This window comes from Lathyrus oleraceus, chromosome 4 (assembly GCF_024323335.1).
Source record: "Lathyrus oleraceus cultivar Zhongwan6 chromosome 4, CAAS_Psat_ZW6_1.0, whole genome shotgun sequence".
In the NCBI taxonomy this organism is placed as follows: domain Eukaryota; kingdom Viridiplantae; phylum Streptophyta; class Magnoliopsida; order Fabales; family Fabaceae; genus Lathyrus; species Lathyrus oleraceus.
This window is the reverse complement of record NC_066582.1, coordinates 404,752,313-404,779,170: the sequence shown is the minus strand read 5'-3', so window position 1 is coordinate 404,779,170 and position 26,858 is coordinate 404,752,313. Positions and strand designations below refer to the sequence as shown.

Sequence of the window (26,858 nt, the reverse complement as noted above, 5' to 3'; positions counted from 1 at the left end):
TTGTTTTAGGACACATCATCTCGAACAGAGGAATTGAAGTAGACAAAGCTAAAATAGAGGTAATCGAAAATCTTCAACCCCCGAAAACTGTGAGAGAAGTACGAAGCTTCTTAGGACATGCCGGTTTCTACCGACGATTCATTAAAGACTTCTCTAAAATAACTAAACCGTTAACCGGGTTATTAATGAAAGATGCTGAATTCATATTCGACAATAAATGTTTAGAAGCATTTCAAACGCTTAAACAAGCACTGATCTCCGCACCCATAATGCAGACACCAGATTGGAATGAACCATTCGAAATAATGTGTGATGCTAGTGATTACGCTGTAGGTGCTGTTTTGGGACAACGAAAGGATAAAAAGCTTCATGTTATATATTACGCAAGTAGAACTCTAGATGAAGCACAAATGAATTATGCCACAACCGAGAAAGAACTTCTAGCAGTAGTGTTTGCGCTAGATAAATTTCGTTCTTACTTGGTCGGAGCCAAAATAATCATCTACACTGACCACGCTGCTATCAAATACCTCTTAACAAAAAAGGATGCTAAACCTAGACTCCTAAGGTGGATCCTTTTGCTACAAGAGTTCGATTTGGAAATCAAAGACAAGAAAGGAACTGAAAACGTAGTAGCAGATCACCTCTCTAGACTTGAGAACCTTGAACCGGAAAGAACATCGATCAACGATGATTTCTCGTACGATAAACTTATAGCTACTTTGGAAGAAAATAACGTTGATAAACAGGTAGAAACCACTTTAGCTATATCTGTTACACCGTGGTACGTTGACCTCGTCAATTATTTAGCTGCCGGAATAGTTCCACCTACCTTATCCTACCAACAGAAGAAACGATTCTTCTATGACATAAAACACTATTACTGGGATGATCCCTTACTTTTTAAAAGAGGCCCCGATGGTATTTTCCGTCGGTGTATACCCGAAGAAGAGGTAGAAAATATAATCCAACACTGTCACTCCGCTCCTTATGGTGGACACGCAAGTACATCCAAGACCTGCTCTAAAATCCTACAAGCCGGTTTTTATTGGCCAAATATATGGAAGGATGTACATGCAGCTATTAAGAAATGTGACAGATGTCAACGCACAGGAAACATATCTAGACGTGACGAGATGCCACAAAAAGGCGTTTTGGAAGTAGAGATTTTCGACGTGTGGGGAATATACTTCATGGGACCGTTTCCATCCTCTTTCGGTAACAAATACATACTCGTGGCAGTTGACTACGTATCGAAATGGATTGAAGCTATAACTTCTCCAACAAACGACACACGAGTAGTAACTAGACTCTTTAAGAATATAATATTTCCAAGGTTTGGTGTCCCAAGAATAGTAGTCAGTGATGGTGGATCGCATTTCATATCCAAGGTACTCGAAAAACTACTGCTTAAGTATGGCGTAAGACATAGAGTAGCGACACCTTACCACCCTCAAACCAGTGGGCAAGTGGAAGTGTCTAACAGAGAAATCAAACAGATACTAGAGAAAACAATCGCCACTTCAAGGAAAGACTGGTCATTGAAATTACCAGAAGCTTTATGGGCTTACCGAACTGCTTACAAAACTCCCATAGGGACAACCCCATTTAAGCTAATTTATGGAAAATCCTGTCACCTCCCGGTAGAATTAGAACATAAAGCCTATTGGGCTATTAAAAATCTAAATTTAAACTATAAAGCCGCCGGCGAAAAGAGAATCCTTAATATAAGCGAATTAGAGGAACTCCGAAGAGACGCTTACGAAAATGCCAGAATCTACAAAGAAAGAACAAAACAATGGCATGACAAGCGCATATCAAGGAAAATCTTCAAACAAGGCGATACAGTCCTTTTATTTAACTCCAGACTAAAGTTATTCCCGGGAAAACTACGATCTATATGGTTAGGTCCTTTTCAAATCACCAATGTTTTTCCCAGTGGAGCAGTAGAAATTAAAGGCAAATCTATGGAACCATTTACCATAAACGGGCAACGTCTAAAACATTATCACTATGCAGAAAACACTGAAGATTCGCAAGTCTTGCACTTAGACGAAATGCCTCAAGAGCTTATAAGATTATAATTGATAATTTTTATGTCGAGCTTGCGACATTAAACAAAGCGCTTAGTGGGAGACAACCCACAAATATTTTATTATTTTCTTCTATTATTATTTTTCTATTTCTTCCTTAATTATTCTTTTAATTTTTGTTTAGTATTCATTCTTAATTTATTTTTATTTATTAAAAACTTTTCTCTTCTTTCGGCATTTGGCCAAATCCTGACTAAAACTCTTGTTTTTCTTTTCTCTAGCTAACACTAACCTGATGGGACAAATTGATCGTATGGGTATCAAATTCAGAGGAACAACTCAGAAACAAAAGTTTGAGGAACTAGCCACGAGAGAGATGCTACCTAGTCTGTATGCTGATGACTGGGCAATGACTGCCCTTGGACTAAGACAAAGTGTCCTGTATTTGCTGAGTCAAATAGGGTGGGAAACCGCTCCTATCCGTAGACAATTTGTCACTTACCGGAGACTGACTCTAGAATTCCTTAGTTCTCTGATCTATCTACCCAGCCATGGAAAAGGAATAAGCAGAGGTTTCATCCAATTCAGAATGTTTAATATGGAGTACCAATTTAATATTCAAGATTTTACCAACCTTTTAGGTTTCCCTACATCCTTTGACACATTCATAGTGAGCCGAGAAGAACTTTTTGAATATAGAGAACTTGAACACTTTTGGGGTAACTTGACTGGAAATGACGATCCCGAGGAACATGAGTTTCTCTTTGGAAACATACATAACCCGGCCTTCCGTTATTTCCATAAGATCCTGACCCACACCTTATTTGGGAAGAAGCCAAACAGTACCACAGTTTCACGTGATGAACTCTTCATCATATTTTGTGCTTCCCAGAACCGTCCAGTAAACGGTGCCACTTTTATGTTGGCAAATTTAGACCACCTTATCCAAGATGAACGAGCACCAATTCGAATAGGCGGTTTGATAACCATGATTGGTAATGCTATCGGATTACGTCAGCCTATGCTTGACTTAAGCCCTTTTTGTGGCATTACTACTATGAGTATACCCTTCCTCTTCAACACCATGTTTATAGCAAACCTAGGATCTGACGAGTTTGAGATTATAATTAATAACCAAGTTCTTTGCCTATTCACCATGCCCGATCCTAGGACTAGTGTTCATAACCGCACTAACTGGCTCTACAATCTGAACGAAACCCCCTCTCCTGCTAGATCCACTGAATCCATCCAGGACTATGAGATTTGTGATGACCTGATTCCTTATGCTGAATCAGACCCTTAGACACCATCTGGTTATTATGATATTGATCCTCCTCCTTAACCTGTTCAGACCGAAGAATCGGCAATACCCGACCTTAGACATCATATGCCCGGAACTAATCATAACACTGCCATTGAAGCTTTGATGTCAGAACAAGACGCCCTCAGAGAAGAGTTCACTAGCTTGAGACACGAATTTCTGGGATACATGAACAGTATGACAAATCAGTTTCACGAGTTACTATACCGTGTTAACTCCTTTGCTCCTCCGGCCAGAGATCGTGCAGATGGATAGAAGCCGTTTTTCTTAGTTATCTAGCTTTAGTTAGTTTTATTATTTAATGTTATTTCAAATTATGTTCGTATTTGTTTCTCTTTCGCATTTTTGTTTTTCTCCATTGTTACATTACGATTATTTTATGAAGCTATTGAATTATCCTATTTTATTATGAATTATGCAATATTTATAAAAAAAATGCTCTCTACTGTTGCTGCCTACATCAATTATTAACAATATAATACATTTATGCACTATTATAGCATGCAGGAAAATTAAATAGCAAAATAAAATAATCTGAAGCAAAACAAAATAAATAATAAAAAATTAAATTACCAAAGTTATTCTGAAGAACGCTAGCAGAACCTTGCCAAAAAGACTGTGTGACGAGCATCACACATTCTATCACGGACGTCACACAAAGTGCTTGTGACGCCCGTCATGCTCCTGTAACGAGCGTAACGCCATGTTAACGTTACAAAGACCGTTGGAGACGAACATTACACCCTTACACCTTTTCACCTTCCCCATTTATTCCCATTAACCCACATTTATTCACTTTTCAACCACCTCTTTTCCAACTTCCAAATTTTTTCCCTATAAATACCCGCCAAACCTTCCTTCATTCACCACAAACCACTCTCTAATATCAAATACATTTCTTTTCTTTATTACTCCTTTAAATTCATTCATCAGTATGGCGGGAAATCAAAATTTCGGAAATATCATCTTCCGATCCGAAGATGATAATTATCAAAGGGAACAATTCGAGCGCTTTCAACAACGAGGTGTCACTTCTACCAGGTATCCTGATTCAACTTGTTTATAACAATTAGGATTACTTCAAGGTATCGAGTGGATGCTCTGCCTTGCCGATCTAACCTTTCTATGCACGCATAATCAACCCACCTACCCATCCCTAACCTTAGAATTCTTAAGTTCATATGCGTACAACACTCCCACCGGTGAGGACGAGTTCTTAACCGGTACCGCAACCTTCCGTATGTTCAATACCGAGTACTCCCTATCCCAAAACCAATTGAGTACCATGCTACAATTCCCCATAGAAGGTCAAGTCTACCCCAGAATCCCTCCAAACCTAAACTGGAGCACAGTTGCTGCTTTCGACCTCTTTAGGAAAATATCCGGTGTAGATGCCAACAACTGGGAAGAGCTCCTTGTTTCCCATATACATAACCCAACTATCCAGTACTTTATCCGCATCCTACAAAACACAGTTTTTGGAAGACCGAACAACAACAAGGTCAACGCAAAGGAACTATTCTTCCTCGAGTGCGTCTTCGAACCGAATGCTAAGGTAAACGCCGCCTCCTTCCTATTTCATCATATCTGCACCTTATGTGCTAGAGGCCGTCAACCTTTTGTAATTGGTGGATTAATCACCACCATAGCACTTGGCTTAAACCTAGGGGACCGACTCCAAACTTTAGAATCCTTACCTCCCCTCTTTATGGATATAGGCTACTGTCGGTCCAGCCGCCTAATAAAGAACAGAGTAGGCGGAAAATATTACCTTATGGTGAATAACCAGGCAGTCCCAAGCGTTGTTCTACCCAACATTTCCTTAACCGATGTCACCAATCCCAACCGCCACCTCTATGATCTGAATGCTCCCGAAGCTACCGAGCCTTCACATACAAACCCGTCTGCAGACGAGTTCGAAGAAATGGAGCAAGGTGACAATGCTCCTGCACAACAATCAGTCCCGCTCAACCCTTCCGATACTGCAGCTGGCCCATCCTCCCGACGTCGTCGACCAAGAAGGCCTGCAACCAACGACGACATCATGGATGCTATTGATGGTATGCAAGCACAAAATCTCGAAATGATGCAAATGATGCGCCAAATGCAACAACAGCAGGAAGAGAGGAATGCCATAACCAACCAGCGGTTCACTAATTTGCTTAGCAGGTTCGACAACTTAGAAGTACGCCAAAGATCACCAGGTCCAAGAACAAGAGGCGGCAGGCAACCTTAACTTTAGTTTTTTTTTCCTTTCTCTTTGTAATTCATTTTTTTTTCCTTCAAACATTGAGGACAATGTTTCATTCAAGTATGGGGGCGGGGGGGGGGGGGGGGGGGGGGGGGGGGGGGGGGGGAACCATGTTCTTTCTATCCTCCTTTTTTCCTTTTCCAGTATGTATCTTTCTTTTTATTGTTATTTCCCTTATAAAAAAAAATATATAATAAAATAATATTTCTTATAATATAGATTTATTTTAAGTTAAGTCCCAAATGTGAAAACCTTATATTATCTATTCCCCTCAATTTTCATGAGCCATAACAAAAATTCATCACACTCAATAAGTATAAAGGTCGCTTATTTTATAAAACTTAAGTGAAATCAAGACAAAAATTATTACCATAACAACGCTCTAAGAACTTCAACATGTTAGATCAGAATAAGTACCTATTATACCAATCCCTTGAACTTTTAGTTTTATAGTAACCCCGAGTAGTTTATACGAGAAGTCAGCACCATCTCAATAGCAAACTACGTGGAGAGCCGATGAATATAAGTGAATGATTCCCAAAGTAACATAAAATATATATATATATATATTATATATATATATATATATATATATATATATATATATATCAGGAAATACACTAATTAAGTTAGGTGATCCTTACCAGATCATTTTATCTAAAGGTTGCAGATCATACAAAAGCATAATATGAAAGATCCATTATGAGTTGGTTCAGCAGGTATCTGGTACTGAACTTGGTAGGGCGGACTACGGTCCGATCCCCCGCAATTTGCAATGGACTGAATAACGAAGTTATCCGACTTATGTACCAGAACTTCTAGCTAAAAGGGGATCAGAATAACTAACCGGTTACTCCACTATGTGCGCGAAAAGATAAAGGGCTTAATGTGATTTCGCTAGAATGAAAACGGGTGAAATAAGAGTAAAGGAACTAGGATAGCTATAATGGCATTACTCGATCTGGTTTGCATAAGTTGAGGTTATCTGAGGTTGTGACGGTGGTTGTTGATGTCAAGATTAAAACCAAGTTACTTCTAAACAAGGTTTACATGCAACCTAGTACGAATTGATGTGTGTTTCGAAATTTCATCTGGCTAAAATTTTTAAAATAAGTTCTATACTGTATTTTGCTTGAGGACAAGCAAAGATCTAAGTATGGGGGAGTTTGATAACATGAAATAGTATCACATTCTAGGACTCAATTTAATTAAATTATATTATTATTTACTTCAATTTATTTCATTTTATTAGATATTACGCAGTATTTTCTTTCTATTTATCTCAGGTGGTTTATTTGAAGCACAAGTAAAAAAGGAAGAAAAGGAGGTGCAAAAAGGAATGAAAAGAAGCAAATATCAAAAGGCAAAGCCCAACCCAAAAAGCACAGGCGCTGTGCCTGTGACGAGCGTCACAAAGGCTGTGACGAGCGTCACGCTTTGCACACTCCTGTGACGAGCGTCACACATGGTGTGACGGACGTCACACCATTCCCCTATATTTTTGGCACCAGGAACGCAACAGACCACGTTGAAGCTACTTTCACGCTTGACCCTTTTACAACGTAATGGCTATATTTACGGAAAACCCTTGGAAGTAGTTGCAATAAGTATTAGTATAAATAGAGCTTTTTGGAAAGCTCTCGGTTCCAGACTTTTTCCAGATTTCTTTGCCGTTTTCGCTTTTTCGCATTTTTTTCTTTTTCAGCAGCTTAAGCATATTTTTACAGCAATACTTGTACGAGTTTTATATTATTTTTCCTTGCAATTTCTATTTTCCTTTTTAGCATTTAGTTAATTCTTTTTCGCACAATAGTTTCTACACCGGAAACTATTGTGTACCTTTTACCGGATTTAACCTTACGTTAGAATCTAGTTTTTTATTCCTTCGCTTTTATTTTCCTGCCTGATTGAAGGATTCAAGAACAAATCCAACCGGCCTGTGGTGGAGTGTTCAAGACTGCTATTTAATTTCTCAGGTTCTTTAATTATTGTTTGAATTTATATATGCCCTGTTTTACTGTGTATTTATATTATTTGCCTGAGATGAATCTGTTTATGCATGATAATTATTTAAGTCTGTTTAGCATGTCTGGCTGATTTACTTAGGTATCGGTATGTAGAGTAAGCGGAATGAAGGAATCAAAACCAAATTGGTTTAATTAAGTTTAAAATTAAAATCACTCTTTTTACGGTCTCAATTTACAGGTTTAATAACAAGGTTTTTGTACGAAAGTAAAAGACATAAAGAAGTTAAAAGCAATAGAGCGAGAGTTTGAGTTTTTGACTGGACAGTGTAAATTGGACATTAATTCTAGATCAGGGCGAGAGCAATTTTTAGAGTTAATTAAATTCTAACCTTTTTCAAAAAGTATTTTTAAAGATTGAATGTGAGGACGAGAGTTAAGCATTTGAATTTAATTATATAACCTAAGTCAACAGAGAGAGAGTTTGAGATAAGGGTGTTTAAACGATTAGTGTTTTCTTAAAAAGAGTTTCTACGGATCCTATTGTTTTCAAAAAGTGGTTTTTGACTTAACTATAAGTGACAACTACGTTAATATAAAATCATAGTTTATTCAACAGAGCGAGAGTTTGAGATAAGACTTTTAATCAATAGCGTCAACTGAAAAGATTTATTTTAAAACCAAGAAACCAACAAAGAATTGATTCCCTAATTACGACGAACTACATACCGATATCCACTTATTAGATATTTATTTTAGATCTTATTTTAGTTTTAACTTTTCCCCCAAACAATCAAAGCATTACCTGCCTTAGCTTTACGAAGTAACCTTAGATAACGGTATATCGATTCATAAGTCCCTGTGGGATCGATATCTTTTAAAACTACGCGATAGAACTGTGCACTTGCAGTTTGTACCCCAAATTCGACTCATAAAGTCGCGATCATATAGAAATCCCCAACTCTAATCGAATAATTTTCAAGCCTACTTATATCTAAAAATTACAATTAAGAGCTCTTAATTTGTGCAAGTAACTGTAAGAAGCTTTAAGGACATTAATGGATCAATTTGGAGCACCAAAAGTCAGAAAACCGTTACGAAAATGTGAAAAGTTCGCTTCAGCAGCTGAGAGTCGCACAACCATGCTAGCTCATATGACCGGGCAACACGATCCATTCTACATGGCACGACCAAACCATGTTGCTTTATGATCTCTTGTATGAAATAGGTATTGAAGCCAACATGGCCCATGCAAGCTTGCACGACCCAACCATGTTGGCTGTGAGTTTTTTGTATGAGAGCACCCCTCTTCATACGACTTTCTCTCTCTTTTTTTTGCTTTGTTTCGATCCTTGACACTCTTTATCATCTGAAAGCATAAACGACGCCAAAACACATTAAAAGTAGAATGAAACAAAGAAATAATCATGGAAAACACAAAAAACACACAATAAGCGATATAAACACCACTTATCAGTGTTTAATGCCATGTTAGAAACAAATTTCTTCTCTTTAGCATTCAAACAACATACAATCAAATCACCAACTAACTTGTGACCCAAACCATGATTATGTACATCACAAAAAACATTAAATATCCATGTATTATTCGCCTTATGGTACCCTTGTTACTTAAAAGGATTTCACATTTCTTTGTTCTAGTGTCATTGCGTTTCAACTTTCAGACAATTTCTTTATACTAGCCACTTCTTTTGCATCTCATTGTAACGAATGTCTGTCTTCTATCAGAACCAAAATCTGACTTCTCGATAACAATCCAAACCCTAATTTGACAGTCTCCATGCGGATCCGTTCAAGCATATGTTCATGTAAAGTAATGTTTATTGGTAAATTATTTTTAAACATCGATGTCAACAATGTTAAATATGCTCGGATCTCTTCCTTTAAAAGATAACTTAAAGGGTGAGGTTGCCATCACATATTTATACAATCAAAAACCTAAGAACCTAAGTAATGTGAAACTTCAAACAAGCTCTAATACTATACATAACAACTTTAACACCCACTATCACGCCCAACGTGAGCCTGAGTCAAATGTCCATATTACAGTCCTTAATCCGCCTCTGATACCATGCTAAATATGCTTGGATCTCAACCCAAATTCTAGTTCAAAGGGCGAGGTTGCCCTCACATATTTATACAATAAACAACCCAAGAACCTAAGTAATGCGAAACTTTAAACAAACTCCAACAATACAAATAACAACTTCAATAGACAACAACTTATTGAGGTAATTCTGGATCACCATCCGTAGATGTATTACCTTGAATCAAAACATCAGAGTGTTCAATTACAACATCAGGGTATTTGATCACAGTATCAAGGTGCACCCTAACTACAACCAATAAAAAGTTAAATTCAATCAACATTGAACGAACATGGATTTCAATTTCCAGACAAACCCTTATAGAATTTGGATTTCAATTTTCGGACTTCGTGTTCATAATATAGAAAGAATAATCAAACTATATATATGATGATCAATGATATAAATGTACGTTACTTATAATTCAAAATGAATTTGTGTATTTTGATGTAGAAATACAGTTGAATGCTGTTTATAAGTGAAAATTTTGATTAAGAGTTCAAGGAGATTTTAGAGGGTTTAATGTATTTTATGTTATGCTCATGAAGTGTGCTACCCATACAAGGTTATGCAACATTCATTTTTCCACCTAATGTTTTTCAAATTCCAAAATTCGAAAGGTGTGTCTGAATTCCAAAATTTGAGTTTTTTTTTCATGGATGTTGGTACGTTTACGAGGAAGAGATTTGCTATATATAATCGATGCGTTCGAATTTCAATCTTCAAACGATATGTAAAATAGGTTTTTTAGATTTTTATAGGATTTGTAAACACCGCTCCCCCGGTCCCACCATGAATGACCATTTAAAATAAAAGAGTGTCCCAAAATGAATGACCCATTTCAATTTTCAATGCATTTTTTTCTTCAATTTTGCTCTCTAATTAATATTACTTTCATCATTCTCAATATATAATATGAGTATTTTAGTACAAATATCATTCTCTCTCTTTTATTTATTATATATTCTTAATCTATCTGAAACGGTCAACTGAATCACTCATTGTGGAAAAGAAGGAATACATACTACTCAGAGTATGTATAGAGTATAGTGAATCCCTCTACTTTAGAGTAATATTATAATTTATAAGTTCTCATTTGAACTTTTTACAAATAAAAAAATAAAAGACCAAACTTCAATAGAGTCCAAAATCCCCTCAATTATATTTTAACCCGAACTAAAATGTCAAGAAGATAAATAGACAATAACTACACAAAACAACCCATTTCAAAAGCTCTTTTCCTCTAAACGGCTAGAACAATTCACAAAATGAAAAACAAACCATGACTACCCTATTTAACTCAAGTGAAGTTCTCCTAACCACACCCATGTGCAAACTCAAGTAGTGGATACAACCGTTTCATCCCCCTTAACAAAACATAACACCCAAATCCCAAATTTATCCACCTAGTCACAACCAAATAACCCCTCCACAAAAAGTCAACAAGGGCAATCTCGTCATCATCCACCAAAACCCTCTCCCAAAACCCAGCCACTCTTACACAATCACAAAAGCCACAAACACATTAATTTCCATTTCGTTTCATTTCATTTCCATATTTTTTTTTCCTTCCCAAAACTCACTTTCCATTTCATGCAATTTGCAAACACATTACAAAACCCAAAATTCCACACTCACTCTCTTCACTCTCTCTCTCATTTCACTTTCTCTCTCATGCGATTTCTCATCCTCACGATCAAAATCTACCACTCGGTAATCAATTTTCTTCTCTCAATTCTTCTGCATTTCCGTTTCATGCAAAAACGTGACGATCGCTGTCGTTTTCAGTACCGATTTTCTCTTCATAGCTCTCATTTCCGTTCTTTGTTTTCATTATCTAGGGTTTTTCGAACACGCATTCTGTAGCTTACTACTTACTTGTTTTCTCTTTTAATTCTTCTGCATTTCTGTTTCATGCATAGACGCAATGATCTAATTCGTGTTTTGGAACTGATTATGGGTTTTTGTTCTTATTTTCTGTTGTGTTTTTGTTTTTATTTTCTAGGGTTTTATGTTCAGCTCGCTGTGACGCTCTAACTTGACACGGATTTTACTTTCAGGTGAGAAAGAGATTGAAATGTTGCATGCTTGTCATTATTCTGTTAGTTTATGTGTGTGTTTTAAATTTGGTTTGACTTGTTCTATTTTTTTCTATGATGATCCATTTTGGGTATTTTCTCGAAAACTCCACCTGTCATAAGCTTTTGTGTATTTGTTTATTTTATTTTGTTCTTTGAATTCTTCTAACCGGTTTGAAATGCAGGTGAATGTGCGTGATTTTTTTCTTTTTCATTTTAGTGAGAAATGATTCAATGTAGTTGGGAGCTCTGTAGCACTGACACCTATGAAAAAAATATGAAAAAAGATGTGTCTGAAACCGACACCTGCACTTTTGATTACATTTAATTTATTTATTTTTTTAAATTATTATCGGTGTCAATGTGTGAGAGTGTCGCGTCGTGTTAACGGTGTCCGTGTTTCATAGGTTGGGAGTTTTTCTTCTTGAGTTTCTTAATCTACTCCTTAGAATGCGGGAGTTTACCAGAAGGATCCTTCCTTCCTTCCTGTCAAAATACATGACAGGAACAATCCTTGTACACTATGGTTGTGGGCTGATGTGTGACTTATGAACTGAGTGTTTCACCCTAGTGCTCTTAGTTACCGCACTTCCGTTTAAGAATGGTTGTATAGCCTATTTGTAAAAGTGCTTGATTTGAAATTAAAATATAAGCTTTGCAATATAAAATATCTAGTATTCCTTTCAAACATCTGTGTTGGTAAATTATTATGGACGTGTTAGTCAGATGTATTTGTTTTTATGCGATCTTTGGAGATTAGCTTAATTCTGTGAAGTGGAATATGCAAATAAAAGTTAGAATCAGTTTTCCAGTAATTTTCTGTTCCATTTTTTTTTTCTGCTTTAGTTATGTTGAAACTGTTAAGGTTTACAAATAATGCCTCATGATTATGAGTTATCTGTTGGCAGGTGCTGTAGTTTACCGAGGTAGTGATGGAAGATAATCCCGCTTCAAGTCTCATGGAAGGAAATGTTGTTGGGATCAGATTCAGTATGGCTACACGCCAGGAAATTGTAAGCACGTAATTTATTTCCTTTCTTTTTCCTGTTGGATTGTATGACTCTCTGATAGATGCATCTCCAGTGGGCTATAAACTTTTGTAGCACTCGGTTGATGGAAGTCATCTTCTCTTTGAGAAATGGCTCCAATGAGTTAAACTTGTATAAATTTGGACCAAGTTTTTGTGATCAATGCCAAGGATGGAGGATTGCATACTTGGGTTTTAGGCAATCCTTGCTAAAATTTTTGGTGGTCTTTTTTTGCTTCAAGAACCTTATTTTGAGTGGTTTTTATTAGATTTGATAAATGCATTGGAAATTTCCTGTTTTTTGTTGATAGAGTACTGCCTCAATTAGTGATTCCCAAATTAGCCATGCTAGCCAGCTGGGAAATCCATTCCTTGGGCTTCCACTTGAGTTTGGGCGATGTGAATCTTGTGGCACTTCTGAAGCAGGGAAATGCGAAGGTATTTTATCTGATCATGTTTTCTATTGTCATTTTGATGGGAAAATGTTGCAGTATATTTCAAAAGAAATGGGGCTGACTCAATATTACTTTCCAGGCCACTTTGGATATATTGAACTTCCAGTTCCAATTTACCATCCTAGTCATGTTACTGAGTTGAAGCGAATACTGAGCTTGATCTGCTTAAACTGCTTAAAACTGAAGAAAATCAAGGTATCTCTGAAAAGGAATGTGAACACACATCTCTTTACCTTTTTAATGGCTTGTGAATGATATTAAGTGATAGATTTTTGGTTTTCACTTCTACCTATTTGCATTGTTATTTAAATTAGAAGGGCTATTTGCCCTTGAGATATTGCTGTGGAAGAGGTAAATCAATTTTATTATTTTCAGTATCAGTGAATATTCAGTTTTCTCTCGAACTCTCTAATACTGGCTCACAACCTTTCAGATTCCTTCTTCAGGCAGTGGTTTTGCACAGAGAGTAGTGGCTCCTTGTTGTGAGGTTAGTATGAACAAATCATATGTTATCCTTTTTGGCGATCAATTCTTGTCTCCTAATATTTTATTTTATTAAATTTTAATTTGATTTTTTAAAAAATAAAAATTCATGCCTGAGAAGTGTGAAATTATTAAAATATTGTTATTATTTATTGGCATGCACATGCATGTCATAGGCCAAGTTTGTCGTGTATATAGCTGACCTGGGAACCATTGGTCACAACTTCAACCACTACTTGGATTTTGACTTTTTTTTGTTAGAGCTATGATTTATGAAACTGTCAAGAGACACCAGTGGTGTTCATTATAAACGCTGAAGAAGTGCTGAAAAGTATGAACTATGTTTAGAAATAAATTGGGCAGCTCTATAGAGCCAGTACATTGGCAAAAAATCACCAGAACTGTTGGTAACACATTTGAAATTGCCAAGATAGGACTTTATTTTTCTTTCTCTGGTTTGCTTATTTATGGTTTATTCTGTGGTTTTCTTTTTCTTTTTTATTTGTTGGCTAAAACTGCTTTTTTCTATTATCATACTTTGTTACATATGGGAATTTGTTATTTTTAATAAATATTATTGTCCAAGATACATGATAGTTATATTTTACTTTTAGGACAATAATGCCACACAAGTATCTATTCGGGAGATCAAAACAGCTGACGGGGCTTGTTACTTGGCACTGAAGGTGCCAAAGTCAAAGATGAATGACGGTTTTTGGAGTTTTTTAGAAAAATATGGTTATCGCTATGAGGGTGATCATACTCGAGCTTTGCTTCCTTGTGAGGTGTGGTTTCTACTGGTTTTCGCTGTTCTTTTTTTTGCTTAAAATAGCTAGTATCTATTACTTTGCCAGTTGTTTTGAAATGTATATTACTGAAGTTACTTTATCGTTGCAGTTATCTTTTTTTGTGCATCGATTTTCAGGCCTTTAATTTTGTATTTTTGTATTTCTTTTGCTTCATTGCTGCAGTTCTTTTTAATTGAAGCAATCCATATATAGACTTTGTTCATTGTTTTAAGATAATTGCATTTTTGGTTTATCATTTGCTTGGGGTTGGATATCTTTTTCTCTCTTTGAATTTCAAGGATATCTGTGGTAGGAAAGTAGTAGCGGTAGGTAATGTTTTGGTCTTGAAAGATTGGGAGGTACATCACATCCTGGAGCTGTGGGAGACTCTTGTTATACACTCTAATGTTCTTCATCTGTCCTTTTGACCTGAGACCATATTAATTCAGTTTCAGGGAGAAGAGTGATAGGTGCAACAAATTGGAACTTTGGAAGGGCGAACCTGAATTATACTGATAATGAATTGTGGCTATCTAAGATATATATGCATCTACAGTATTATAATCTCAGAAAATTAAGCTAGAAATTGGTATTGAGAAAATGAAAAGGAAATTTGTTCCAAGTCTTTCAATCTCAAGGATCGATTCCTCTAGATTTACAGTTGTGTACTCTAATAATATTCAATAAAGTTATCTCTTTTCTCTCTGCTCATTATTCTTTCAATGTCCCATAGATGAGTTGTATTTCTTACTGTTGATTATATTCTATTTATTAGTGTTGATATATTTTTATTTCATGACAAAATTGGATTTTTTTTTTCCATATGATTGGCATTTCTACTCAAAAAGCATGTGATTGACTGTCACATAGGTTTATAGTTGATACTTTCAGACCAATTGTTATATGCTTATTTATTTTTATGTTCTAGTTGAAACTTGTCATTGGATTTATAGTTTATTGTCATATCTCTACCAGGCAATGGAAATTATCAAGAGAATGCCTCAAGAAACCAAAAAGAAACTTGCTGGAAAAGGATATTTTCCTCAAGATGGATATGTTCTGAAATACCTTCCAGTACCACCAAATTGCTTGTCTGTGCCAGTAGTTTCAGATGGTGTCAGTATCATGTCTTCGGTGAGGAAATGATTATGTGATTTGTTGCTTGATTATAAAATTATTTTGTAGTCCTTCAAAAGGTTATGTATCTCTCTCTCTTTCTCTCTCTTCTCTCACATTGCAGGATCCTTCCATGACAGTTCTTAGAAAATTGCTTAGGAAGGTTGAGGTCATCAGAAGTTCTAGATCCGGTGAACCAAACTTTGAGTCTCATCAAGTGGAAGCTAATGACTTGCAATCCGTGGTCGATCAGTATCTTCAAATCAGGGGTACTTCTAAGGCAGCACGTGATATAGAAACACATTATGCGGTCAATAAAGAGCTGAATGAGTCTTCAACAAAAGCATGGTTAGAAAAAATGAGGACTTTATTTATAAAAAAGGGTTCAGGGTTTTCTTCCCGGAATGTGATAACTGGAGATGGCTATAAGAAAATAAATGAAGTAGGAATTCCGCTTGAGGTTGCCCAAAGGATAACATTTGAGGAGAGAGTCAGCATCCATAACATCCATTATTTACAAAAGTTGGTTGATGAAAATTTGTGCTTGACATATAAGGAAGGTTTGTCAACTTACTCACTAAGGGAGGGCTCAAAGGGGCATACTTATCTTAAACCTGGTCAGATAGTGCATCGGAGGATTATGGATGGGGATGTTGTCTTCATCAACAGACCACCTACGACTCACAAACACTCATTGCAAGCGCTTGTAGTGTACATCCATGATGACCACACTGTCAAAATAAATCCTCTTATATGTGGACCCCTTGGAGCTGATTTTGATGGTGACTGTGTCCATCTCTTTTATCCCCAATCACTTGCTGCTAAAGCTGAGGTTTTGGAGCTTTTCTCTGTAGAGAAACAGCTTCTTAGCTCTCATAGTGGTAATCTGAACCTTCAGTTGTCTGCAGATTCATTACTGTCACTTAAGATGCTTGTCAAGAGTTGTTTTTTGGATAAAGCCACAGCAAATCAAATGGCAATGTTTCTCTCACTGCCTTTGCCAATGCCTGCTTTGCTTAATGCCGGTTCTGGTGATTCTTATTGGACATCTATTCAAATGTTGCAGTGTGCTTTGCCTTTCTCGTTTGATTGTACTGGAGGGCGATACTTGATTAAGCAGAGGGAAATCTTAGAATTTGATTTGACTAGAGATGTTTTGCCTTCAATTATAAATGAAATAGCGGCCTCAATTTTTTTTAGCAAGGGTTCTCCGGAGGCATTGAATTTCTTTGATGTGATCCAGCCCTTTCTGATGGAAAACATATTTGCCTATGGATTTAGTGTTGGGTTACAAGACTTGTCGATATCCAGGGCAGTGAAAAGAGTTATAAATAGAAGTATTGGGAAAGTTTCTCCTTTGTTGCATCAGCTGAGGGTCATATACAAAGAGCTAGTGGCTCAACAATTGGAGAAACACATTCAAGATATTGAACTTCCCGTCATAAATTTTGCTTTGAAGTCCACCAAACTTGGAGATTTGATTGACTCAAAGAGTAAGTCGGCTGTTGACAAGGTGGTTCAACAGATTGGCTTTTTAGGCCAACAGCTCTTCGAGAGAGGAAGGTTTTATTCCAAGGGATTGGTTGAGGATGTGGCTTCTCATTTTCATGTGAAGTGTTTCTATGATGGAGATGGTTATCCCTCTGCAGAGTTTGGGCTGCTCAAAGGATGCTTCTTTCATGGTTTAGATCCATATGAAGAGTTGGTGCATTCAATTGCAACTAGAGAAGTAATTGATCGCTCTTCTAGAGGATTATCTGAACCAGGAACACTATTTAAGAATTTGATGGCCATTCTCCGAGATGTGGTCATTTGCTATGATGGAACTGTGAGAAATGTATGCAGTAATTCCATCATCCAGTTTGAATATGGCATTCAATCTGGAGAAGCAGCCCAGCACTTGTTCCCTGCCGGTGAGCCAGTAGGCGTTTTAGCTGCAACTTCCATGTCAAACCCTGCTTATAAAGCAGTCCTTGATGCTAGTCCTAGCAGCAACTCTTCGTGGGAGTTTATGAAGGTGATAGTTTCTTAGTGAATACTGGGCATCTGTTTCTAATATTTCAGTAAAGATTGTGTTATTTATTTATGCATTTTATCTTCAGGAAATACTTGTTTGCAAGGTGAACTTTAAGAATGAACCAAATGATCGTCGCCTAATTTTATACTTGAATGATTGTGATTGTGGGAGGAGTTATTGTCGTGAAAATGCTGCATATCTGGTTAAAAATCAATTGAGAAAAGTAAGCCTCAAAGATGCAGCCCTGGATTTCATTGTTGAGTAAGTTTTCTGTGTTGGTTTATTTATATTTTGCTATATTCAGCTTATATCTTTTCTGTTAATAAAAGCTTATATCTTTTAGTTGGTAAAAATTGTGTTGCTTGTAAGTGCTTTGATACCACTGTTAGAACCAGTAACCGGTATACCACCACCACCATCACCAGCCAAGCCTGGTTCAGACAGCGTCATAATGTTCCATCAAAAAAACATACTTCTATCTAGCTCAGTAAAGTAATATTTTATAGTGAATGATATTGGTCATGTTTTATTGAGTTGAAATGAAACAGAAAAGTTACATATGATCACAAGTTGTTTAAGAGCTTGCCCTCTCCCTAATAACCACCAAACTGAAACAAATAACTGAATACGCAAACGCCCATTTCAATTTACCTATAATATTTAATTAGAGACACAGATGGACAGTTACAATAAAAGACAAACCGACAAACAGTGGTAGACATTAATGTTTTTTATGCCTCACAGAAGTTTGCTTAATTAGAGGTCTGTTGCTAAAATAGTTCAACTGTGGTTAATTGATTACTTTGTAACATAAATCATGATTTATCTTTACCAATGTTGTCAATTGCACTTATGCTTGTTAACATTTGTTTTTGGGGTTGAGGTCTGGGCTACATCTTATGCCTTCTTTGTAGTTTTGTCTGATACATGGCTGTAAAAGCATGCAATAACTTGTTTGAAAATGTTAATTTTTGTTAAAAATTTTATTACTTGAAAATATTGAAATATACTATATTCAATTTTATTCATGTGGGACACATGTCTCATCTGCAGATACCAGCAACAGAGAAGACGCAATGGTAGTTCTGAAGATGCAGGCCTTGTTGGTCATATTCATCTGCATGAGGTGATTTATTTCTTAAGAACATTTTTAGGCTTTGATGCAGGCATGTACCTATGTCATGCAAATAGTATGATTTTAAAATTTTATTATCAAACTCTAGAATATTTTTCACACCTCTGCATTTTATGTTTTGTTTTCTTTATCAGATATGATGTGGGGTCGGAAAGCGCTTTTAGAAACTATTCCTAATAATTTTTTTCTTTCTTTGATCTTAAGAGATTTTTATAAGTTCCTTCATATTTTTTATAAAATGGTAGTGAGCTGAAGTATGCATAATTGGTTACTCGTTTTCTAGATATATTAAATTATCATTTTGTTTGATACATAACTGTAAAAGCATGCAATAACTTGTTTGGAAATGTTAATTTCTGTTAAAAATTTTAATACTTGAAAATATTGAAATATTTATTTTAAAATTAATGTATTTACCAATCCTATTATTTTTCTCTACAGTTAAGTATGCGAGCATAAATTCTATAAATTTGCACAGCTTATCTACATATTTTTTCCACTGTTAACTCTCTTAACAGCGGCAGCCAAATCAAGAAAATTATATGATATTGAAAATATTAGAGCCTCTATATGTTTTTCATATAAACTTGTGTAACTTTTTGATCTTTAACTTAGTGCATTGTTCCCAGCTTTTTAAGTTTGACCACATTTTGATATCCTATTAGTTTGATACTAGGGTCTAGACCTACTCTAACCTCTGTTTTACTGGATTTTGTGATAGCCTGCCTGTTTGAGATGACCTTTGGCAGTACAAAACTAACATAAGATTAAGACTAATTCATGTAAGATAGTTCTTTCTTATTAGAAGTAGAACAAACACATGCTCTGTTACCTAAACTGGTCAAATTCGGAACTAGCTTTATTAAAAGGAGTTTGTGGTTAGCCGAAGAAAACCATGGGTGAAGCAAGTGGTGAAGATATAACTCTACTAAAATTTAATTATATTAAATTAGGGTAATGCTAACTTGTGCCCCAAGGGCACATGTTAAGAAACCCACAAATAGAATATTTGTATTGAAAAAATCAATAAAATTATTAATTATAAGTTTTTAATAAATACAGTACACAATTTTCAAAAAATGTTTTCTATATTTATCTCTTAACTTGTGCCCCAAGGGCACAAGTTAGCATTATCCATTAAATTATAATATGTAATTTTCTATTCTTTATTGTCATTTATTGTGTTAATATATGCTCTTGCTTACTGATTTATCATTTTGAGCAGGCGATGTTAGAGAAGCTGAAGATCAATATGATTGATGTTTTCCAAAAATGCCAAGAGAAACTTAATTCCTTTAGTCGGAAGAAGAAACTTTTCACATATATTAAGAGAACTGAATTATTTTACAGGTTAATTTAGTTCTGCCATATACATTTGATATACTGTTATAAATTCTTAATTTTCTTGCTTACTTGTATTAATTAATTGCTTTAGATATGATAGATAATTTAGTTATATGAGCTCATTGATGTTCCTCTTAGTATCAAACCGATGAGGCATAATTGTAGTCTGGGAAGATTTTTTATATGACAAGATGTTCTGTGTTTCTTGTATTAATTAATTGCTTTTTATATTAAACATAATTGTAGTTATATGAGCTCATTGATGTTCCTCTTAGTATCAAACCGATGAGGCGTAATTGTAGTCTGGGAAGATTTTTTATATGACAAGATGTTGTGTTTCTTGTATTAATTAATTGCTTTTTATATTAAACATAATTGTAGTTATATGAGTTCATTGATGTTCCTCTTAGTATCAAACCGATGAGGCATAATTGTAGTCTGGGAAGATTTTTTATATGACAAGATGTTCTGTGTTTCTTGTATGGCTTTCAAGTTTGTTCTCCTTTTTGTTTTTTCACTTTCTTTAATTTTTGTGTCTAAACTCATATCACACCACTTGTGTTTATGATTGTGTTACAGTATACATTGCATGCCTAATGAATAAGCACTAACCTAGAATATTTTATGCTCTAAGGATACTAACAATCAATCTAGGAGGTTTAAAAATTAAAGAAATATCTACAGGTTTACTGAATTTGAACACTCCTTCTCCTCAAGCTGGAGCCAAGCTTGTTACAAATAGAATCTCCCTGAGGTCCTCTAGTAAATATATTAAGCTAATTGATCATTTGAACCAACAAAACCAGTTATGATTTCTCCAGAAAGAACCTTATCTCTTACAAAGCGGCAATCGTTCACTATGTGCTTAGCTCTTTCATAAAAAACCGGGTTGGAGGTGATATGTAGTGCATCTTGGTTGTCACAAATTAGTCTCCTAGCCTTGGCGTCTCCTAACTAAGTTGTCGGAGTAATTTCTTAGCCATGTGAGTTCACAAGCTTTGAGGATTGCATCTCCCCAAAAGACAATCACATGCTTTTTCTCTTAGCATTATAATCACATGCTTTTCTCTTAGCATTATAATCACATGCTTTTCTTCTGACCATTGCAAGTTACTTTAGTCTTTATTTTCGATTCTGTCAACATGCAATTTGTTTTCAGTTTAAAACTAACCTTGTATATTTTCCTTATTTCCAGTGAGTCTTGCTCTTCTCCCAATTATTCTGCACCTTGTGTAACATTTGTTTGGCCGGATGGCAAGGATTTAGACCACACCACTAAAGTCCTTGCTGACTTGATCTGCCCAGTTTTGTTAGATGCAATAATCCAAGGTCTCTCTCTCTCTCTCTCTCTCTCTCTCTCTCTCTCTCTCTCTCTCTTCTCTCTCCCTCTCCCCCCCCCCTCTCTCTCTATATGTATATTTGTTTATATAAGTAAATAAGATTTGGGTTAATCCTGGCACAAACGCATGGGTCTGTAACCCGTGCAATCTTCTAATTGTGTATATATCTTAGATATATTTGTGAACAATCTTTCTATTTTTGGCATAAGCAGGAGACCCTCGTATCAGCTCTGCAAATATAATTTGGGTTAATCCTGGCACAAACACATGGGTCCGAAACCCGTCCAAAACTTCTAATGGTGAGTTAGCACTGGACGTCATTCTTGAGAAGGAAGCTGTTAAACAAAGTGGTGATGCTTGGAGGATTGTACTCGATTCCTGCCTTCCTGTTCTTCATTTGATTGATATCAGGCGTTCTGTTCCTTATGCTATTAAGCAAATTCAAGAATTACTGGGAATATCATGTACTTTTGATCAAGCGATTCAGGTAAACTTCGTAATGATATATTTTGTATTTATGTTAAAGTATGAGCTGTCTGCTTTTCTTCTTGTGAACAAGCACCTTTAGTAAACATAAATTAACGGTGCTTTACTTTCAGGTTCAAATCTTCATTATAAATCAGTTACGTGTAGTTTTCGGCCTTTTTCTTATAGTCGAAGCTGCTTATTTTCTCATCAATTACTATGTGGAAGTGCATTTTCCTCCCTTTACCGTGTGGCTAGGAATCGTACTCTTCGGTGACATATAGTTGGCATGTGTTTTCATTATATAATTTAAAAGCTTAGGCAATCCTCAATTTATGAGCTGGTTTTATTGAGTTTAGTTAGGCTCATATCCTAAAAACTTGAGATTTTTCTGATTTTTGAATGCGGAAAAGTTTTGACAAACTAGGAGGCCAAGATTTATGGCAATATGCAATGTTTGTTATATATCTACATTCATACTTCTCTCTGCTTTTTGCCTCTTGCTGCATCACAAATCTTGTCAACATGTATTTTGTGAGAGACGGGTTTTAGAAAGACTTGTTCTGGCTGTATGCTGCATGTTGTCTGTTTTGGTGCTTTCCTCTTTTCTCTCCTTTTGTGAAATGTTTCTACGAAAAGTACTATGGCTATGATATTATTTGTTATTGAGTTAGTTTGATGAAAGAGCCTTAATCATGGTCTACTCAGTAGCCCAAACATTAGGGATTTATGTTATCGTATTTATCCTTTTGTGCTGTGTGCAGCGTCTTGCAGCATCAGTAAGAATGGTGGCAAAAGGTGTTCTCAGAGAACATCTAATTCTCTTAGCAAGTAGTATGACTTGTGGTGGAAATTTGGTTGGTTTTAATATAGGTGGTTATAAAACACTGGCTCGTCAATTAAATATTCAAGTACCATTCACCGATGCAACACTCTTTGTAAGTGCCTTGGTATTTTTTAATCTCCAGATGTATCTTGTGATTACTTTTCTTACTTTGTTTATGTGATCATGCAGACTCCTAAAAAATGCTTTGAAAGAGCTGCTGAGAAACACCATGCAGACTCTTTGTCAAGCATTGTTGCTTCCTGTTCCTGGGGTAAACACGTGGCAGTTGGCACAGGATCAAGATTTGATATTGTATGGGACCCCAAAGAGGTATTTTATTATACTCGGGTTTAATACTGGTCTTGATTACGTCTAGAGTTTGAGTTCTGTGATCATTGTTGTAAATTTTAATGTTGGATTTTTCTTTTGCAGACAAAAACTAACGAGATTGAAGGGATGGATGTCTACAAATTCCTTCACATGGTCAAAGGCCTTGCCAATGGGGAGGAAGAAAACAATGCTTGTTTGGGTGAGGACATTGATGATTTGCCCGATGATGAAAATGTGGACTGGGATATGTCCCCACCGCACACCTCTGGATTTGATGCTGTCTTTGATGAGACTTTTGAACTAGTGAATGGCTCAGTATCAAATGGTTGGGATTCAAGTAAAGACCAGATTGATCAGATCAAAACAAACACGAATGATTGGTCTGGTTGGGGACAAAATAAATCTGAAATACAAGTTGACGACGGGGCTGAAAAAAACCAATGGAACTCTGGAACTAATCAAGACTCTTCAAAGTCCAGTGCTTGGGGGGCCGGCAAAAATCAAGAAGACTCTTCAAAGTCTAGTGCTTGGGGGGCCGGCACAAATCAAAAGAGTGATCAGTCTTGGGGTAAAAGTAAATCTGGAGTACAAGCTGATGGAGCAGAAAAGGCCAAATGGGAGTCTGGGAGCTCTCAAAAGTGGAATGCTGATGTTATCCAAGAAGACTCTTCAAAATCTGGTGCTTGGGGGGCCAACGCAAATCAAAATCAAAATAGTGATCAGTCTTCTTGGGGTAAGAAGAAATCTGGAATACAAGATGATGGAGCAGAAAAGGTCAAATGGGAGTCTGGGAGCTCTCAAAAGTGGAAAGCTGATGTTATACAAGAAGACTCTTCAAAATCTGGTGCTTGGGGGGCCAACACAAATCAAATCAATGATCAGTCCTCTTGGGGGAGAAATAAATCTGGAGTGCAAGATGGTGGAGATGGAAGGACCCAGGGAGAAGCTGGGGGTATACAAAATGACTCGTCAAACTCAGGTGGTTGGAAAACTTGGGGGAATAGTAAACCTGAAGACTCTCCAAAGTCTAGTGCTTGGGGTGCAAACAAAGATGCAACAAAACCCAAGTCGAATGACATGTCCTCATGGGGAATGAAAAAAGATGAAGCACATGTTATGCCAGAAGACTCTTCTAGATCTAATGCCTGGGAACATAAGGCGGACAATGTAAAAGACAGTTGGGATGCTAAAGTGCCTGTTGCCATTAGCTCCTGGGGAAAACCCAAATCACCAGAAAACCAACCTTGGGATTCCAAGAACCAGTCAAATAGCTCCTGGGGAAAACCCAAATCACAAGAAAACCAGCCTGGGGATTCCAAGAACGAGTCGGATAGCTCTTGGGGAAAACCCAAATCACAAGAAAACCAGCCTGGGGATTCCAAGAACGAGTCGGATAGCTCTTGGGGAAAACCAAAATCACTAGAAAACCAACCTCTGGATTCCATGAACGAATCAAATAGTTCTTGGGGAAAACCTAAATCACAAGAAAATCAGCCTTGGGGTTCCAAGAACGAGTCAAATAGCTCTTGGGGAATTCCCAAATCACAAGAAAACCAACCTTGGGAGTCGAAGAACGGGTCGAATAGCTCTTGGGGAAAACCCAAATCACAAGAAAACCAACCTTGGGATTCGAAGAACGGGTCGAATAGCTCTTGGGGAAAACCCAATGCACAAGAAAACCAACCTTGGAATTCCAAGAATGCGTCAAATCAAGCTGCAAGTTCACGTGAATGGGACTCGCAAGCTGCTAATGCTAACTCTGAAAATGACAGAAGTTTTCAATGGGGTAAACAAGGAAGAGAGTCATTTAAGAAAAATCGCTTTGAAGGTTCACAAGGTTCACAAGGTTGGGGTCCAAATGCTGGGGACTGGAAAAATAAGAGTCGCCCTGTCAGACCACCTGGACAAAGGTTTGAATTATACTCTTCTGAGGAGCAGGATGTTCTAAAGGATATTGAACCTATTGTGCAATCAATCAGAAGAATCATGCAACAGCAAGGGTAAGTTTTCCAAGGCAGTTGTCAGTGGGTGCAATTATGGGTTATGGTTGATTATTGTTTTAATTTTTAGACATGTTGTCTTTGCAACTTTCGTTCTTTACCCTTTGTCCACTAAAAAACTGCTGCATTTTTATCTTATTTTTTTGATTATAAATTCCTGTGTGGTACAGTGACGGGGATCCACTACCTGCCGATGACCAAAAATATGTGCTTGAGAATGTCTTTGAACATCATCCAGATAAAGAAACGAAAATGGGTGGTGGAATCGACCATGTTATGGTATCCTCTAAATTCTATATCCTGGCCTTTTAGCTTCTATCAATTGTTTATAATATACTTCATCATATAAATTAGTTTCTTTCCAAAACTTAAAGGTGGAACGATGGTATATTTTGGTTTCTTTTGACTCAAAATCTGTTTGTTTCAGTTTATACTGTACATCTTGGCTTCATTTGTCCATTTCTCTATTTTTACGTAATAAACGTTGGGAGGACCTTTGGTGCTTGTGGTGGCAGGTTAGCAGACACAGCGATTATCAGGACAGCAGATGCTTGTATGTGGTTTTAAAAGATGGTAAAAAAGAAGACTTTTCATACCGCAAGTGCCTGGAAAACTTAGTCAGGAAGAAATATCCAGACACTGCTGAATCTTTCTGCGGCAAGTATTTCAAAAAACCCCAACCCCAACCCCGGGTAAAGAGGGACTTGACTCCAAATCCAGCAGGGGAGCAGACCTCAATTCCGACTCCAGCAGGGGAGCAGCCTGCAACCTCAAACCCAGCAGGGGAGCAGACCTCAGTTCCGACTCCAGCAGGGGAACAGCCTGCAACTCCAAACCCAGCAGGGGAGCAGACTGCTACTCCAGCCGGTGACCAAACCTCAACTCCAATGCCTATGGAGACCAATGAGTAGAAGCTGAGAGTTGTGTCCTTAATTTTGTACAGAAACAACTCAGTTAGGCAAAAGTTTCACCACCGACCAGTAATCCTGTAGGAAAGGTTTCCTATTTTGTTTACCGTCTCAGCATCCGATGTTTTGTTTTGGCCCGATATATATGATGATAAAACAAATGGAAATGTTTATATTTCAAAATTTTGATATGATAGCTCGTGATATGCCTGCCAAGCTACATGCCCTTCGTCTTATCTTAACCCACTACACCAAAATGGAAACCTGATTTGTTTCATGAATCAGCTTCTCTGTTTGTGAATAGGTTATCTAGCATTTTAAATTCATCTGTACAGTGGTAGATTATTTGGTTATATGTTTCTCCTTTGTCTCATCTGTGCAATACAGAGGTGTATCGAGTGCCATTTTATTGCTTGTTTGTAATTTGTGGTATGCTTAGGCTTATGCAATTTGTGTATTCATTAACCGCGTACATCTAGTGACAATTTAGAAAATCGGTATAGGTGGCTCTTTGTTAATCTGCCCAATATCTTTTTTTAGTAGCAAGTTTGCCACTAGTTTTGTTTGTAGTTTTTTTTATATCGGTAGCTTTAGGCATGTCAACTCTGTACTTGTATATATTCATTAGAATCTATTCAGAGTTTGTTGGAAAAAACCTAGGTTTGTCTGTTTTTTTCCATTACAAAATTTGGGGATGAGTTGTACTTGATTATTTAGTTTGATATTTTGAACTTATACTCTATTATTTGAAATAATCAAAGAGATTAATTTGAATATTTTATAATGTCATCCAATTAAAATTAATCATTTTTGATACATAAATATAAAAAAAAATAGTATATTGTAATTAAATTATTCTAATAACTGTT

The 26,858-nt window shown here is 36.5% G+C and overlaps 1 protein-coding gene across 1 annotated transcript; it reads left to right on the top strand.

Moving 5' to 3' along the window:
• The first annotated feature begins 10,964 nt into the window (after window positions 1-10,964).
• Window positions 10,965-26,528, top strand: LOC127075700 (DNA-directed RNA polymerase V subunit 1). Its single transcript, XM_051017161.1, has 19 exons — window positions 10,965-11,390; window positions 11,683-11,737; window positions 12,664-12,768; window positions 13,094-13,220; window positions 13,317-13,432; window positions 13,671-13,724; window positions 14,335-14,505; window positions 15,484-15,642; window positions 15,749-17,641; window positions 17,727-17,902; window positions 18,695-18,767; window positions 20,002-20,126; window positions 21,316-21,449; window positions 21,673-21,947; window positions 22,690-22,863; window positions 22,941-23,081; window positions 23,184-25,081; window positions 25,252-25,360; window positions 25,597-26,528. The coding sequence occupies exons 3-19, from the start codon at window positions 12,688-12,690 to the stop codon at window positions 25,990-25,992; spliced, it is 6,102 nt and encodes a 2,033-aa protein (XP_050873118.1). The 5' UTR covers window positions 10,965-11,390; window positions 11,683-11,737; window positions 12,664-12,687; the 3' UTR covers window positions 25,993-26,528.
• The last annotated feature ends 330 nt before the right edge of the window (window positions 26,529-26,858 follow it).